The 18,899-nt window shown below is 48.1% G+C and overlaps 1 protein-coding gene across 2 annotated transcripts in view; it reads left to right on the top strand.

Moving 5' to 3' along the window:
• Nucleotides 1-18,899, top strand: part of bmper (BMP binding endothelial regulator) — a 32,826-nt gene that overhangs the window by 10,805 nt on the left and 3,122 nt on the right. For both annotated transcript variants that reach the window (XM_086217629.1, XM_086217630.1), the window contains exons 3-12: nt 3,956-4,055; nt 10,749-10,831; nt 11,328-11,418; nt 12,407-12,489; nt 13,317-13,416; nt 13,571-13,680; nt 13,818-13,952; nt 14,074-14,178; nt 18,181-18,226; nt 18,669-18,832. In XM_086217629.1, coding sequence (XP_086073755.1) covers nt 3,956-4,055; nt 10,749-10,831; nt 11,328-11,418; nt 12,407-12,489; nt 13,317-13,416; nt 13,571-13,680; nt 13,818-13,952; nt 14,074-14,178; nt 18,181-18,226; nt 18,669-18,832 — 1,017 coding nt within the window. The remainder of the gene's footprint in view (nt 1-3,955; nt 4,056-10,748; nt 10,832-11,327; nt 11,419-12,406; nt 12,490-13,316; nt 13,417-13,570; nt 13,681-13,817; nt 13,953-14,073; nt 14,179-18,180; nt 18,227-18,668; nt 18,833-18,899) is intronic.

The raw sequence follows: 18,899 nt of genomic DNA, 5'->3' as shown, positions 1-18,899 counted from the left end.
AAGTTCTCGTCGCCAACCTCGATTCTTGTGCAACTCGTCGTGAATTCCAGCCAGCCGGGGGCGGCGCTGCCACGTTAACTTTGGGAAATGGCCCCTCGTCTCGCCTCAAAGCAACTGTGGCTCCGGCTCTGCAATGGGGGGTCACAACCTGTTTGTTTTGAAAGGTGAAAGGTCTCAGTGGCTGGGGGGGGGGTGTCTAAGGGCTTAAGGGGGCCTCTAAGTTGAGAGCCGCACTGACTGACGTCTCTGTCTTTCGCCGTGACTGAGAGGCAGACGGGCCGAGACAGAGGCTGAGCTGAGAGGAACGAGAGGGAGGGAGAGAGAGAATTCTAGAAAAATGGACCTGTAGTTTGATCAGAAAAGAAAAACAAACACGGAAAAAAAACTGAGAAGACGAGGAGAAGGTGATGGATGAAGAGGAAAGGAAAAAAGAGTTGGTGAGAAATGGTGAAAGTTGTCACCCCCTAGTGGCAGAACAGCAGACAAAGGAGGACGCGCGATCCAGTCCTAAAGCAGGCAGAGCTCACTGGAGGTGGAATAAATGTTTAAAAGTGACATTTTCAGGTTCAGACCTTTCACTCTGGTCAGATTGAAAGGAGTTTGTGGAGAATCCTGCAGGTTTAGAGCTCCGACGGAAGATTTAACGCTGCTGACTCGCATCAGCAGTTAAGTTCAGCCACATGAAGACGTTCGTATCTTCACTTTATTGGTTTCAATTTCCAGAATAATTCCTTTAGAAAGTCCAGAAACCAGAGTGTAAGCACTGAGGAAAAGGGAACAATAGTAAAACTGGTGCTTTATTCTGAAGCGTCTAATAAACATTTCTGTGTTTGGGCCTGTGATAAAATTACTGTAATAGTGTAATATGATCATAAACTGTATTTGGACTTCACTTTTTAAAATGAAGTTACAAATTTCCTCACATGAAGGGAGGCCGAGCGTAAACTGAAGGAACGGAAATGATTCAGATTCTGGTGTACGGAGCCCTGCAGCGGCCAGAGAGGCATAGATGTTTTCTCATTTTGAGGATTTTTGTTCTTATTGATTTTATTTGTATTTTATCATATTAGAATAAACTGAATTTATTTTTAGATTTTTAAAAAAAGTTCTCTCACAATGTTCTCCTTTGTAATCTGGGACATCATTAGAAGAACATGTTTTATTATAGATCCTGATCATTCCTGCATGTTATGATTAGTAACACAAGAACAAATGAAGTAAACTAGATTTATAAAACTCCTGTATCCAGAATCCATCCGTCCACATTCTCCCTCTCTTCCTGTTAAGGATGAGTCACTCTTGCTCATCTTTGATGGGATCATTTCTGTCCCAGTGAGGTTCAGCATTGCAGAGACGTTCCAGGTTGCTGTTGGAACATCAAACAACGCCCTCAACGCTGCGGTTAAATACCTCTGCCTGACCGTCACTCAGGGGTCCTTTAGAACTTCACGTCGTCTTACAGACAGGAATTAGAACCTATTGGCAGCTGATCATTTGACCAGCGGTTACAGGAAGGAGGAACGTCATTAGAACTGGAAGGGAACGTTAGCCAGGAGAGCATTTGAGGTGTGATGTGTCAGGTCATGCCAGGCTTGTGATGAGGGGGCCTTGAAGTCAGTTCCGCATTCACCAGAACTCCCCGGAGGGAGGCCGGCCGTCTGTACGAGCCGTTCCATGTGTTTGGCTGATAGGGTTGTTGCAGGAACCTCCTTTAACTACGTTAGTGAATGATTGAATTGAACTTGAAATGCTGCGTTACAATCTGATTACTCGGAGGACGGTAGTTTCTCCCTCTGAGGGCTTTCTTCCCCGGAGACGCGACTCTTTTCATCTCTGAGTGCTTCGCGTTTCACGAGAAAACCAGGAATAAAGAAAAAAACACGGACGTGTGATGGATCAACAGGGAGAAGCCGGTTCTTATTGTGTGTTCAAGGAACCTTCTTTGTACAGCTCGTCGAACACTGTGTGTTCATGATGATGGCGTTGGAGTGGAAAAAGCATGAACTCTCGCACTTTCTCTTTCCTGGACACACACATACACACACTTGTGAGCATGCCAATGCTATATCCCACTGTGTGTGTGTGTGTGTCGGGGGGCTGTCACCCTCGGCGACAGACAGCCATCCAGTGAAGCGGCCTTGGTGCCGCGCTGGTATGTTGAGTGTTTACAAGGCATGGTGACCCATTATGACCTCTGACCTTTGGACAAGGAGGGCGGGGTGGAGGGGGTCACATGTTCTAACACTAATGGATAACAGGAGTGGGAGAAGGACATGACCTTGGAGATGTTTCAGCCAAACGGCCTCAAGGACTTGAAAGGACAGTCCAGATCGATCCCACGTTCTGTATTGCAGTCATGGAATGAGTCTCTCTTCATTTGAGCAACTCGGAGAACCTGCAGAACCTAAAGAGGAGGAACCCCCACACACAGAAGCGCAGAGTCCAGAGATGCTGCTGGAGGTCTCAGTGCTTCTGGACATGTTTGAATACTGGTAGACTTTTTTATACAGTTTGAATTTCAAATGTTTCTGGATGAAAACTGCCCAGAGTTTCAGTTTGATTTAGGCCAATTTAGACCTGCATCTTTAGGTCAGATCGAATTTAGGTCCTTTGGTCCAGACCGGAGCAGGACAGGAGCGTAGCAGCAGGGGTCAAACAGGACTTGCAACCCAGAGCCCTGAAGAGGAAGAAGAGGAAGGTGTTCACATCCCTGGATTTGTAGCTAGTTTTGCTAGCCAGGTTCCCTCAGGGCGAGCTTGAGCAGACAGTCCAGGACTTGGAGTTCGTGTCCTGCCGAAGCGTCCTGCTGTTGTAGTTTGGACACAGACAAGTCTGTATGAGAACGTCCTAAACGAGGATTCCTTACTGAGAGGGGGTTCTCTCTGAGTACTGGGCGGCCCAAACCCTCTCCTGCTGGTGTGGAGGTTTCTCTTCAGGGCTGATGTTTCAACGACTGACATGGAAGGAAGCGATTGTGCTCTTCTATGCTCGCTCTCCCCCATCATGACATCATCTGTCCTCTCAGTGTGGTTGGGGTTTAGTTGGAGCTCTGCTGCTATATTAAACCACCCTGATGTATTTTTGCCCTCCTTTGATCTGTCCTGGTTAGAGACGCCCGCGCCGGGGCCATGGGCCCTGCCAGCCTCCGCTCTATAAACCCTTGCAGTGTGTAAAATGAAGCATGTGGATAAAACCCCCAATAAAAGCTGGGTGTGAAAGTCGAGCAGATTAAACAAGCAGAGATTGGGTCCAGTCCCGCGGTGCAGTGTGATGGTGTTTCTGAATGTGACGGGAGGGTTGTTGAGTCGCTGTGAAAATTCACAGCTGAACTGTGAAGACTCGCTCAGCGCCAATTCAGAGACGGAAGCTGCGCACATTACAGCTGCGACCAGGTCTGAACAGAGCGCCGGCGGACGTGGCTGATGGGTGATGAGACCAGTGTGTGTGTGTGTGTGTGTGTGTGTGTGTGTGTGTGTGTGTGTGTGTGTGTGTCAGGCAGATGAAATCACTTAATCGATTGAAATAATTTGAAATTACTGACATGAACAAGATAACTTACTATCTTATTCAATCATCCACAATCATGTGGAACAATCTCATTGGCTTTTGATGGAAAGAACCATGGAGATGATCACTTCCTGTTGGACTACAAAAAACCTCTGCCCTGACATGCTACCTTCCCGCTGGACTACGAATACACCAGCACTGAGTGGTTGTGGACTGAGTTGTTGGTCCTGCAGTCTAATGGTACCTTGGGTTGCAGTTCTCACTTCAGCTGACATCTTGTTCAGTGCCGCTGAGAAAGGCAGTTTTTGTGTTGTAGCCGGTCTGCAGGAGTAAAGGTAGAAGTTGTGGCACTGTGAACATGCAAACTAAGTAAAAGAGTCCACACATGGGAATCATGGCATTAACCAGCTCTCCTCCTGTCCTCCCTCCTCCCTCCTCCCTCCTGCAGGAGGGGAAGGCCGACTGTAAACAAGAGAAATGTCCGCTGGTCTCAGAGGATTGTGCTCTGGTGGTGAAACAGACCGGCGCCTGCTGCGAGCGCTGTAAAGGTAAGACTGACTTCCCTCCACTCGAATGAAGTTATGCTGAATTTAGATTCTCCTCATTGAACTCTGGAGGGGAAGCAAACACTTTGGGACAACACAGTTGTGTTACATCATGTGCAGCGGCTCACAGTACACACACGAAGGACAACATGAGGTCTGTGTTCCTTTGTTTCCTTTGCTGCCATGTTGCTATGATGACAATAATGAAGCTGGGATGGTTTATTACAGGAGTACAGTACCTGCAGCTGCTGCACGCTAATGAGACTGTAATAATACAGCAGAGCAAAGCTAGAGATGGTAACCAGAGCCACACACACACTTCAGAGGCCATTACATCTACTGAAGCCAAACATTAGAATTAGCATGAGTCAAAATCTTTGTCAGTAAATGTGCTCACTGAGAAACCTCACGGGTCTCCTGGTTTAGGAACCAGAGCAGAACCGAACTGATGTGAAGGGAACCCAAACTGTACTCGTGACCGTCGATCAGACTCTGTGTTCCATTTCAGTACCTGAGCTGCTCTCCGTTGTTACACAACACAACCAAGCTAGCGTGTGGGTTTATGTCTGTTCAGACATGGTAGGGTTTTTATGCTGTGAACTGTAGACACACACACACTCCAGAGGGTGGCGCTAATCTGCAATCTGCAACACCAAACCTCCAGACAAGATGAGCTCTCTAGTTAGCTCACTGCCTCAACAGTGGCAAGTTATCTTTGTCACTAAGTTGATTGATAGTTGTGCATCATAGCGATGTGCCTGCTGGATAGCCTGCTGGTTAGCCTGCTGGTTAGCCTGCTGGATAGCCTGCTGGTTAGCCTGCTGGATAGCCTGCTGGTTAGCCTGCTGGTTAGCCTGCTGGTCAGCCTGCTGATTAGCCTGCTGGTTAGCCTGCTAGTTACCCTGCTGGTTAGCCTACTGGTTAGCCTGCTGGTTAGCCTACTGGTTAGCCTGCTAGTTACCCTGCTGGTTAGCCTGCTGATTAGCCTGCTGGTTAGCCTGCTGATTAGCCTGCTGGTTAGCCTGCTAGTTACCCTGCTGGATCGCCTGCTGGTTAGCCTGCTGGATAGCCTGCTGGTTAGCCTGCTGATTAGCCTGCTGGTTAGCCTGCTGGATAGCCTGCTGGTTAGCCTGCTGGATAGCCTGCTGGTTAGCCTGCTGGTTAGCCTGCTGGTTAGCCTGCTGGATAGCCTGCTGGTTAGCCTGCTGATTAGCCTGCTGGTTAGCCTGCTGATTAGCCTGCTGGTTAGCCTGCTGATTAGCCTGCTGGTTAGCCTGCTAGTTACCCTGCTGGTTAGCCTACTGGTTAGCCTGCTGGTTAGCCTGGTGTTCACTCCTCCAACAGCTGTGACCACTCGGGCTGGTGACAGAACATTTCTACACACTTGTTTCTATTCCACCTCCTCCACGTAGAGCCAACACACCACTGCATAGCCAGCTAATGCTTCGGACTACTTCCTGGAGTGGTTAGCTAGGTTCCATTTCATACAAGTCTGCTTTTTAGAACCTGTTATTCCACTCCATGGATGCACTTTATGAACTCCACAGAGGAAAAACATTTGGATTTCCACAAAACTACGAGGCCACTATTCACCAAACTTGGTGAACCCATTAAACATGGGATCATATCTGTTTAACATTGTGGAAAATTGATGTTTTTACGTTTCACTGAGATCTTTGGTCTCCAGTCACCCGATGATGTCATAAATGGCCCTGGCGGAGGTCTTAGCACTCTGAGTGCCTTCTAGTGTATCGGTATTGTCCCTACGGAGGGACTTCTCCATCACATCCACACCTTAGTGTCAGATCCTTCTCCAGGGTCAGTCCCAGCTTTATCCTGCTGGTTCTGGTCTGGAACAATGAGGTCACCACCACCACGTTTACATCACAGCTGATAAACACCCGTCAGTCCTTCACAACCACTGGACCTGGACTCGGTGCCTTCACCACTGTCGACAAAAGCCAGATGTTAGCGAGTCTTTCTGGGTCCAGTGTGAAGGTGATGGGCTTCTTCTTTCACCCGGGTGGGTTTACATCATGACTCATGACCACCACACCACTAACTAACCTTAAACCGAGACCTCATCCCCATATTTATTATAAGGATTTTCTTTATGTTTCAAATGGGAGGCAAGTTCCTATAATGTGACCATGTCCCCATAGCATGAGTAATACAGGTACCACACCCCCCCACACACACGCGCACACATGCACTCTCTCTCTCTCACACACACACACACACACACACACACACACACACACACACACACAACCTCAAAGACCCCTTCTATGTACTGTACCTACCCAGGCCGAAATATGACCCGTGGGAGTAAAACTGAATTATTTCCCTCACATATTGGTATGCTTTCTCCCTCACTCTCTCACTCTCTCTCTCTCTCTCACACACACACACACACACACACACACACAGCACCGTGTGGAGACAGTATGGCTGGTAAAGGGGGTCACTGTTGGGTTTACAGCCGCAGAAATCAAATTGCTTTTACGAGCCAGAAACTCCTCAATATGCCTTCATCTCCTCCTCCTGCTTCCCTTCATCATCTCTGTCCACCCACATACATGTTACATACTTCTGAAGACCCCCCCATGCACACACACACACACGCCTCAACATCACCTCATTCCTCCTGACAGGACAGTAGGAGCCTTCCCACACTAAACCTTCAGGTTCCACATTCAGGACATTGGTAGTTGGTTGTGTTTTTGTGTTTTATTTTTTACTTCAGAACTGACGTAGTGATTTATTACAACCCTGTGACACCTAAGAATAAACAACAGGAATGATTGTTGGAAACTGGAAAATCGGACTCACTGTTCTGTGTAATTGCATGTGTGGATAAACAGATACGCCAACGATAAGCGACTCACGGTCCTCTACCAGCGCGTCCAGAGTTCAGGAATCTGTCATTTTATTCTCCAGTGTGGAAAAGGCGATATTGATATCAATTAAAGATATCTGTCAAATGGTTTTCATATATATAATATATGATTTTAACATGTCGAAATGGGGTCTTTCTGGGTGAGTCTCCATGTTCTCCCTGTTCCTGCTGGGTTCTCTCTGGTACTCCAGCTTCCTCCACAGTCCAAAGACATCAAGAGGGACCAGGTTAATCCAGACTCTAAATTGACCGTAGGCGTGGCTGGGAGAGCCAATGGTTGTCTGTCTCTATGTGTTGGCCCTGTCATGGACTGGTGACCTGTCCAGGGGGAAGGCTGCTGGGATAGGCTCCACCCCCACCACCCTCAACAGGAGAAGAGGGAGAACATGGAGGGAGGGAGGGATGATGGATGGATGGAAGGATGATGGAGGGATGGATGGATGGATGATGGATGGAAGGATGGATGGATGGAAGTTGTTTTGCATGATCATTGTGATGATCCATCAGGCCGGATCAAACTGCACCGCTCAACAGATTTTGATTATCCAGAATATTATTTTGTGATTAGGTGCCGATTTGATTCTCAGGGCTTTGCTGTGCCTGCCTATTGAACCTCCGAATGTCAAAACCTCAAATTGAAAGGTGTGTTTTCTTTATGAAAGTCACCAAAATCCCACCATGTGGTCACGGCCATCGCTCCTGCCCGGGGAGCTCGTGCTTGAGTTCTCCTGTATTTTTACGTCGAGCTGCACCTTCGCTCAACCTCCCACCGCCCTCACCACTTCAATGCCTCGATGAAGCTCCTAATCAACGTTTCTGTTCTGATGAGGCCATGTGGTTCTCATAAAGACACGCAGGAGTACACACTCACTCACACACACACGCTCACACACACGCTTACACACTCACTCACACACACACGCTCACACACATGCTCACACACACACGCTCACACACATGCTCACACACTCACTCACACACACACGCTCACACACTCACTCACACACACACGCTCACACACACGCTTACACACTCACACACACACACACGCTCACACACATGCTCACACACACACGCTCACACACATGCTCACACACTCACTCACACACACACGCTCACACACATGCTCACACACACGCTCACACACATGCTCACACACTCACTCACACACACACGCTCACACACATGCTCACACACACGCTCACACACACACACTCACACACACATGCTTACACACTCACACACACTCACTCACACACACACGCTCACACACACACTCGCACACACTCACTCACACACACACGCTCACACACATGCTCACACACACATGCTCACACACACACACACACGCTCACACACACACACTCACACACACACACGCTTACACACTCACACACTCACTCACACACACATGCTCACACACACTCACACACACTCACTCACACACACATGCTCACACACACACTCGCACACACTCACACACACTCACTCACACACACATGCTCACACACACACTCGCACACACTCACTCACACACACTCACCTCCCAGCTCTCAGCAGGGGCGCGGTCCTTTTGTTTGCGGTTCGGTGTTTTACGACGCAGCACTTCGTTAAGAGAGGTGGGCCAAACTCAAGTCGGACACGGAAAGCCCCCCGGTCTCCACGACAACGGTGTTATTTTTTTTATTGTCCCGTTGACTTGAGCCTCAAACTGACCAAATTTAGGACCCCTCTGTGTCTCCGCACCGGGAACCACTCGCACTCCTTCATGTCATATCGCCGTTTCCTCTCTCCTTAGAAATCAGTTAAAGAGACTCGCACCAGACTGCAGCGCTTTATTGGGAACAGACGGTTTTAAAAGCTAAATTTACGATTTTATTAATCCATACAAGCTGAGTTATATTTGGCTTGAAGAGCCATTAAATAAACGAGAAGATGGTTCATTATTTAAAAAAAAAAAAATGTAAATGCCGAGTGAGGTTTAAAAGAGACGTCTAAGAAAAGGGTGATTTAATAATTCAGATTCAGGGTTTCATTTTTAAAATGAGACTAACAGAAGTTTAAAAAAGATTATTTGAATAAACCTTTCAATTATTGAAAAAAAACCTTTACATAAGACACTCGGCACGTTTGGAGTTTTAAAAGTTACACAAAGAACAAAAGAAAAAAAGTCAAATGTGAAGTAAAGTAGAACAAAGAACACTGGAGAATTAACTTGAGTTGACTTGTAGCCGCTGGCGTGTTGCTGTAGCGGCGACCCTCAGGAATAAAGGTTGGGAGTTTCCCAGCATGGCGCCGAGGCGATGAGGGTCGACCTGAGCGCTGGCGTGAAGCTCCAGGAGTCTCAGACACTCCTCACTGACGAATGTGTTGGTTTCATCTCTTGTGTTGTTTGCTGATTCGAAAGGGAAGTTTTCGGCTGTTGCTACGTCTCAGTCCGGCCGCGGCCTCTCAGGTTGAGGCTCCTCCTCCTTCTGGAGTGAAAGGGAAGGGAATTGAGCCTAATGATGCAATTTGACCTCAACCCTTTTCTTTTATGTGTTTCTTTTCCGGGCCGCGGCGCCGCGGCCCCACGGCCCCACATTCACTCCTCAAATGAGACCCCAGATTCTCAAAGCAACCTCAGATTTTCCATCTCCGTCACACATAAATTGCGGTTGTCCTGATGGTCCCAGCGTGAAGCGTTGTAAAGATCCCGCAGTACCGGACTTTAACACGAGAGACGGGTGGTCGATTCCCGTTGCCAGAGTGTGTGTGTGTGTGTGTGTGTGTGGGGGGGGGGGGGGGGGTAAGTTAAGAGTTTTTTGATAACCAGGATAATCATGTAACATAAAAAGTACTTATTTGAACCAAAATTCTCAAGAGTCTTTGTGACTACTAAGGGGTCAGAACCATGTATGGTTGTTCCTGTTGGAGGTCTTCTTATTGCAGGGACGAGCGTGACAGCCAGAGCTGAGAAGCCTGACAGGTCACATGTTCAACCAACCACCACAAAGAGCAGCAGTTTTAAATGAATCCACTTCGAATCTTTCAGGATGAATGTCAGGGGGCAGCAGGCGGGGTGCGGTGTCCGCCAGCGTTAGCGAGGACTGAGCGCGTCAACGGGAAGTCTCAGAGGGATTTCTCGCTATCCTGTCCGCTCATTTTTCCTCAAGATAATGTATGTCCTCATCAGCGCTGACTCAGGATCAGTGGGTTTGGTTTTCACCGAGCAAAGCAGGTCAATACTCATGATCAGGTTTCAGTCTATGGAAGTTCAGCATTGATCCGAGACCACTTACTGTAACTGGCAGGAAATGAAGAGGCGATTTATTTGGTGCTGAGTGGACGGCCACCGGCTGGACGGTTGCTGTGACGACCAGGGAGCACTGTGGGGGGGGGGGGGTGATTCTAACATAGTTTTAGTTTAGTTTAGTCTTCCTATTATTCTATGATATTGTACCTGAAACCCCAAAAGCCTGTAATGTTAGCTAGCAGTCGGCAGCATGTGGAGGGTTTCTGGTTGTCATGGCAACACCAGCATCAGGGCGCAAACATCTCTTCTTAAATGTTCAGCAAGCGTCAGGATAACGTCCCAGGAAGCTGGCAGCAAGCTAACAGCCAGTGCAGCTGAGCTAACGATAGACGTGTTCGCTAACCTCAACACGAACTTTGACCTGATGAAGTTTGATTTGGTCGTTACAACTTTCTTCACTCGGACGTCACAAACATGCGTATAGCAGAGTTGACCTCTCTCTCTCTCTCTCTCCCTCCCTCTCTCTTTCCCTCGCTCTGTCTCTCTCTCTCTCTCTCCACAGGATGTGTGTTGGACGGACGTTCCTATAACAGTTCAGTATCCTGGACCAGTTCCACCAAACCCTGTATGAGCAGACGCTGTCAGGTGTGTGTGTGTGTGTGTGTGTGTGTGTGTGTGTGTGTGTGTGTGTGTGTGTGTGTGTGTGTGTGTGTGTGTGTGTGTGTGTGTGTGTGCACGCGCGCGCACTCTGACATCACTTGGAAATCTGACCTTGGGTCTGAAAAAGTCACACCAACTAGCTGCCACCAGAGTGAGATCGAGGGAGAAGGAGGGAGGGATTTATTTGAATGATCGATTGATTGATTGATTGATTATATTATATTATTGTCATTTAATTCATTAATGTCATGTTCAGCTCGTTAAGGCTTTACAAGACACAATAAACAGAGTTCATTGACATAACCTGACCTGATCCCAGTCGCGTCGCGCTGACATGGCGGTCTTTCATGCACGGCAGCGTAAGACGCTTTATTCAACATTAACAAGCAGAGCCAGGAAGGAAGGAGGAGACGGAGGGGAGTGTTAGAGGAGAGCAAACACGGAGGAGCTGAAGACACTAACGGTTTCATGGTTGTGACAGGAAGGTGTCATCACTGAAGCGGAGGTGCAGTGTGTCGTCCACTGCAAGAACCCAAAAATCCACCCCAAGAAGTGTTGCCCCACCTGCCCAGGTGAGTAGGAGCTCCGCCTCCACGCCATACGACAGACACTGAACATCCGTAGGCTTGGATTTGTGTATTACGAGTTCAAAGATCGGGGTTTGACTTGTCCAGGCCTGAGGAAATATATTTGTGACGTATCAGGTATTGTTTCAGATTCATTTCAGCTTCGCTCGTTGCCGTCAGCGCGTCCTGGTAAAACAGAGAGCGTGAAGGTTCGTGTGCCCTTCTTAAAAATGGAGGAATGAGTTCAGTTCTGCAGACTACAAATGTCACGTTTGAGACCTTTTTACAAATAAACTGTAGGTGAGCATGGTGTTGTGAGTGAAGGTGCCACCTATCGTTTATACTACAATACTGCTTTATGCTAGTATCGTCTATACTACAATACTGCCTTATGCTAGTATCGTTTATACTACAATACTGCCTTATGCTAGTATCGTTTATACTACAGTACTGCTTTATACTAGTATCGTTTATTCTACTGTACTGCTTTATACGAATATCGTTAATACTAGAATACTGCGTTTGTACTAGTTTCCTTTATACTAATATACTGCCAACTGAAAACCAATAAACAGCATTTGAATGAAAAGAAGTTTTTTATCTGTTTTTGCAAATTAATTCTCTTTTTTCAAAAGTGAGAATATTGTCACAGTCAGCTTGAGTATTTGTACTGTGTAAAAGCACTTGAAACTGGGGTGTAACAGTACTCGGAGCTGGGGTGTAACAGTACTCGGAGCTGGGGCGTAACAGTACTCGGAGCTGGGGCGTAACAGTACTCGGAGCTGGGGCGTAACATTACTTGGAGCTGGGCCGTAACAGTACTTGGAGCTGGGCCGTAACAGTACTTGGAGCTGGGGCGTAACAGTACTTGGAGCTGGGGCGTAACAGTACTTGGAGCTGGGCCGTAACAGTACTTGGAGCTGGGGCGTAACAGTACTTGGAGCTGGGGTGTTTGGATGGAGGTTGTAACTTGCGCTGGACCTTCTTCCCCCAGGCTGCATCTTCGAGGGTCGCCTGTACAAAGAGAAGGAGGAGTTCAGTCCGGAGGGGAAGCCCTGCACCAGGTGCACCTGCAGCGTGAGTCCACACACCTGGGGATGCGCGTGGGCGCCAGGCCTTCCCTCAGGCTCCCCCGGGAGCCGCTAACGTTTGCCTGGAACAACATCCTCTTCCTCCTCTTTTCCCTCCTTTCCTCACCTATACCTCCCTGTGCACCCCCACCCTCCTCCTCCTCCACCCCTCCCTACACAAACAAACCCCTCACCTACGTCCATAAACAGCGCTGAAGTGTTGGCGCCCAGCACCTGCAGGCTTGTTAACACCTGTTCATGTACTCACTCTCCAGCGAGTCCTACCTGCTGTTTCCTTCTGTTTATTCATACATAAATAAAAATAACAATCATATTTGATAAATTCATGTGTTAAGTAACGTCAAAGTAAACACAAATTTATGAAGATGTTCAAGCGTTCACGCTTCGTTTGCTAAGACAAACGGTTATGACGTCTCCGTATGTCGTGGTTGATATTTTTGCAAAGTATAAACAGAAGAATTACAGTAGAAATACATTTAATGTTTTATTCTCCAACTTTGAAATATTTTCAGGAATAACATGAAATGAATGAATGCAATGTTAATTTGTGAAAATTGATCAAGGGACTGCAAATGCATTCAACTCTTCCCTCGCATCCATTCAAGCATCATTATAATATTATAATGATTGAATAACATCTAATTATTGTTCTAAAGGTTATTCCACCTAAAACTAACTTTATATGTTTCCTTTTTTTCAAATTTCAGAGATTATTGTTGACATTATTGTTTCAGTTGGACTTCAGTGAGTGAATGTGGGATATTTTTGACAAAGTTTCTAAAGAATTTACACTAATAGAAGGATTTTTTACAGGGGGGGCGGACCCTCTGCATGAGGGAGGTGTGTCCTGTCCTCTCCTGCCCCGCCCACCTCAGCCACACCCCTCCAGGACAGTGCTGCCCTCGGTGTCTCGGTACGAACATCTTCTCATCTTTCTGAGAAGTCAACATTCGTCGCTTCAGGAAAAGTCATAATTTTCTGATTACTCGAGAAACTTTGTAACTTTGAGAGAAACGTCTTCATGGTCTCGTCCTGCTTCTGCTCCTGGCCCCTCCCTGTCGCCGCAGGTCAGAGGAAGGTCTTTGACCTGTCGTTAGGAAGCTGCCTCTTCCACAGCGAGGTCTACGAGAATGGCACCTCCTTCATACATGACAATTGCACCACCTGCACCTGCCAGGTAACCCCGCCCCCACCCTGCCCTGCCCCGCCCATCTATTCATGTTGATTCCATGATGGAAATAAAGACACAAACATGGCTGTCCCCTGTCTACACAAATAACTACGTCATCCACTTCTGGGTCACTGCTCCTCCAGGAGTCCACCGTGGTGTGCCGGAGGCGGTGCTCACGGCCGGGGAGTTGCCACGGCGACCACTGCTGCCCGGAGTGCCTGTCATACGTGAAGGTGGAGGAGGTGAAGTACTGCAGAGTCCGGAACAAAATCTACAGGGTGAGATGGATTGATGGGTGGTTGGATGAGTAGATGGGTGGATGAGTGGATGAGTGGGTGGGTGCGTGGATGGATGGATGGATGGATGGATGGATGATCATGGTCTCTCTCTCTCATGCAGGAAGGGGACATGTGGTCATCGGTCAACTGTTCTCTCTGCGCCTGTGTTAAAGGAAACATCGAATGCCGGCCCAAACAGTGTGTACCAATCACCAGCTGCCCCTCGGTGAGTGACAGGTCTGCCAGCCAATCATCAGGCCCCGTTTAGTTTGAAGGGTTTATGTTAAGATAACACAGGTGCTGCTGGACTTGGTACTACCAGCGATCCTGCTCCTGTCACTCCACTTGAGCTGGGTCCTGCGTGTCTCTGACATTCCCTCCAGTCCGTGACTAACGCCGGCAACGCGTGACGTCTCCCACTGACAACTGATCCACACAAAACCTCAGTCTCTGCCCACAGACAATCACTTTATTGTTCAAGTTGAGATCCAGCTGAGTAAAAACATACATGATATCACGGATATGCAGTATATATAGTTACGGTCAGGATTTCTCTTCAGATATACACATACATACACACAAATACACATATGTATACATATGTACAGTACACACTCATATGTGTATTTGTATTATTATATATATATATATGTGTGTGTGTGTGTGTGTATAAATGCTGAACATACAACTTATTCCCTCGATTCAGTTACTACTTTATATTTTTGGTTATATTTCTATATTTATTTATATTTTATGTTATGAGGGCCAAAGCGTCTTCCCTCCGCTCAGCTGGTCTGTGGAGCTTTTATGTGATTCATGGATGTCATGATCCTCGCGCTCTGGAACACCTGCAGAGGATCAGTGTCACTGAACATTTCACTTTCCACAGTCGTAAAGTTTCTCTTTAACAATGGCGAGGTGTCGTTTTAGCGTATTAGAGGCCTTTCATGCATTCAAATGTTCTGGGAACTGCTGGCAACAGGACGGTTTGGAGTTGTGTTCACCTGTCGCCGAGGTCGTCTGTCGGCCGGCGGGTGATGGAGTGGATTCCTGGCATGCCGCTGGCCGCCAGCCGGTCACGCAGTCAAAGCTCGTGTCAATAATCCAAGTTCACACGCTTCCAGCGGTTCCAACAAGCCCTCACCTGTCGCTCATAGTCAGAGCTGGCGACTGCAGGCCGGTGTCGGGGTCGCTGCTCTCATCTGCTCCGCTGTTCACCAACGTTTGTCACACCTGAGAAGCAAACAGTTCACAGAGCGACAGGCTGACTTGGACTGAACGGACGCTCAGACCGAAGGCTCCAGTTCTGTCGCTTTCTCTCTAAAAAACAAACACGTCGACAGTGTTAATGGTCATCAGCCGTGTAAGAGAGGGGGTCGCTCGTCCAGCCTGCCGGGGCGCGCGTGTTCCATTGGGGGGCTGGACTGATGGCCCGCAGCCATCACCCTGAGCCCTCCATCCTGGTTCAGAGGCTCTCATTCTGGTTCCAGCTGCTCTGATGTTGCAGCTCCACGTTCTGCTGATCATCTAAACGTGCTGGAACGGACGAACCCCAGACGCTCGGTTCCATCAGCAGCTGTGCTGGCGTGCATCTGCCAGTCGAGGGGCTGCTCTTAGCTTAGCTTCCTTAGTAGTGCTAGCAGGCTAACTTCATTCAGCCCCAGCACAAGGACGCGCATTGGGGGGTGTGAGTCTCCTCAATGGAGAGTCTCTGGGTTGAGAGACAGAGCTGGTCTAGAAGGACAAACCTGTCTGGTCTACAGGGACAGACCTGTCTGGTCTAGAAGGACAAACTTGTCTGGTCTAGAGGGACAAACCTGTCTGGTCTACAGGGACAGACCTGTCTGGTCTATAAGGACAAACCTGTCTGGTCTAGAGGGACAAACTTGTCTGGTCTAGAGGGACAGACCTGTCTGGTCTACAGGGACAAGCCTGTCTGGTCTAGAGGGACAAAACTGTCTGGTCTACAGGGACAAACCTGTCTGGTCTACAGGGACAGACCTGTCTGGTCTACAGGGACAAACCTGTCTGGTCTACAGGGACAGACCTGTCTGGTCTACAGGGACAGACCTGTCTGGTCTGGAGGGACAGACCTGTCTGGTCTACAAGGACAAACCTGTCTGGTCTAGAGGGACAGACCTGTCTGGTCTAGAAGGACAAACTTGTCTGGTCTAGAGGGACAAACCTGTCTGGTCTACAGGGACAAGCCTGTCTGGTCTAGAGGGACAAAACTGTCTGGTCTACAGGGACAAACCTGTCTGGTCTACAGGGACAGACCTGTCTGGTCTACAGGGACAGGCCTGTCTGGTCTAGAGGGACAAACCTGTCTGGTCTACAGGGACAGACCTGTCTGGTCTACAGGGACAGACCTGTCTGGTCTGGAGGGACAGACCTGTCTGGTCTACAAGGACAAACCTGTCTGGTCTAGAGGGACAGACCTGGTCAACCCTGGTAAACCAACATGGCCGACTGCAGACGTCCTGAGCCGTAAGTCTTCCGTGCAGGTTCCGTGTGTTTCCACAGACACAAACTCAGGGTGACTCACCTGATGAGCTTAATCAGCTGTGTGAGAGGAAAGAAGAGGAAGGAGAGGAGGAGGAGGAGGAGGAGAGTGGTTTGGTCTGAGCTGGACTGCTTTCCTGCTGCTGATCCTGGCCCACACCTGTCCTCGTTTACATGAGTGGGACTCATTCATTTAGAGGTCATTGTATCTTACGCCTCACACACACACACACTCATACAGTCACACACACACTCTCACACACACTCACACTCACACACTCTCATCCTGCGGTCAGCAGCAGGTCAGTAGAGTGTGTGCATCCCTGTGGAGACAGTGTGTCTCAGAGCAGACTTTTGTCTGTGCAGTGTTTGAGTGACAGCAGAGAAGAGGCTCCCTATATTTAGGCCCCTGAAAACCAATCTATGTCACTGTGTGTGTGTGTGTGTGTGTGTGTGTGCGTGTGTGTGTGTGTGTGTGTGTCTCTGGTCTGTCAAAAGGAAGCCCTCTTCAAAGAGAGAGTAATGCCCTTTGTGCAGAGGTTAGGACTCTGGAGTATGTATTCAGTGTGCGGAGAACGTCTGTATGTGATGACAGACGTGTGTGTGTGTGTGTGTGTGTGTGTGTGTGTGTGTGTGTGTGTGTGTGTGTGTGTCCGCCCGCGCCAATGAAGAGCTTCCCTGAGGCAACAAAATGTAGGTGTATGAAAGAATCCTCTGATCTGCACTTCTGATGGAAGCTGAAAATACACACACACACTCACTTGGGAAGGTCATGTTACAGAGTTCAGCGGTTGAAGTTGGAGTATCAGTGACTTTGTGGTTGTCCTGGTTTGACTGTGAACTTGTCAAAACGGGAACTTTGGTGTTCGTCTTTGATTTTTTGATTTCTGTGGACGAGGGCAGGAAGCAGGAGCGTTGCCTTTCTAATCTCAGCCAAATAAACCTGAGGGACGCCGCCATAAACGCAGTCTGACATCTGTGTGATGTACGGAGAGCGTCACAGATGCAACAGCTTTTAATTGATACTTGCTAATTGTACAGTAAAAACTGTGTGTTAACAAATGCATATTTCAGCCACATGACACATTATTCAATATTTGGAATGGGAGTCAAAAAGAAGGATCAGAAGAATTTTGAAATGAAAATTTTCAGCAGTCAAAATGGAACTGATCTCCACAAACAACTGGAGCTGAAATGACAGCTTTGAACCAGGAGTCAACTCAGCGCAGCGGGGAAACGGCGGCCGTCTTCATCTTTGCTGGTCCGTCTGCTGTCTTTATCTGTTGTTACAAACTGCCTCTTCAAAGGAGAACTTTGGAGAACCCGTGGCCTCGTCATGATGGAACCTGTATTAAAGTGATGAACTTGTTGATTGCTTTATTAGATTGACTCGGTTTCATTTCAACTATTTGGTACAGAATGATCTTTAGGTCATTCACTCATTAACTGCTGTGTCATTTAGTGTACTTGATGTGTAGTTTCCTTAACAAATGCAAATACATCATGAACATGATTGCATGAGTCACTCATCCCAGCAGTTTCTTCCGTGGTCATGTGTCACCTGCCGACCTCCGAAGCGGAGGACAGCCAAGTGTTTCTGTTTTCTTCATCTTTGCTGTTGCTGCTCTTTTGTTTGCATGCTGCTGATTTGTGAGTTGGAACTTTCAGCTTTGATGGAAGTGCGAGTCTTCTAACGCTCTTTGGCTCTGTGTCTCGTCTCTGGCAGAATAAGATCTTGAACAGAACCGGCTGCTGCCCAGTTTGCACTGAAAGTGAGTAAATTCTTCACCCGCAGACTTAAATTCCACCCAGCGAGTCGTGGGATCCGTAGGTTAATGTGAGGCTCCTCAGTCCTCGGTACGTTTATCTGTGTGGCACCTTTCAGATTCAGACGTCACCAAGTGAATCACAAAAGAAACCCCAAAAAACAGACAAAAGGAAAAGTCAATAATCAATTAAACAGGAGGCAAAAACACAACAAGCCTCAGTAGCTTGAGTGCTTCAGAGCTGCAGTAGAAGCATAGACAGACATGGACGCAGCTGTAGAAACAGGCTCACGGTGCCGAGCTGCTCCTGTTAGCTTGAGTTGGTCCTGCTTCGTGTGCAAACGACTCCAATGTAAAACAGTCCAGCAGACCTCTGCGTCCTTCTGTTTGTTCCCGTTTGTTTCGGGAAACATTCCTCACCTGTATCTCGTTGTGTGTGTCCCTCCAGAGCCAGGCGTGTGCACAGTCTTTGGGGACCCGCACTACAACACATACGATGGCAGAACCTTTAACTTTCAGGGAACGTGTCAGTACGTGCTGACACGTGACTGCGGTGGCGTTCCCTCCCCAGGAAATAACGTCAACATCAACAGCCCAGACTCGAGTTTCACGGTACGACGAGGTCTCCGGCAGATTGTTCTTCTCTCAGTTTTGGAGTTTTTACAGTTGACACCAACAC

Source organism: Aulostomus chinensis, chromosome 11 (genome assembly GCF_037954235.1).
Source record: "Aulostomus chinensis isolate RoL2024-O1b breed Wild chromosome 11, RoL_Achi_v1.0, whole genome shotgun sequence".
Lineage (NCBI taxonomy): Eukaryota > Metazoa > Chordata > Actinopteri > Syngnathiformes > Aulostomidae > Aulostomus > Aulostomus chinensis.
Note: the sequence above shows the minus strand (reverse complement) of the source record. Positions and strands in the feature narration are given on the sequence as shown.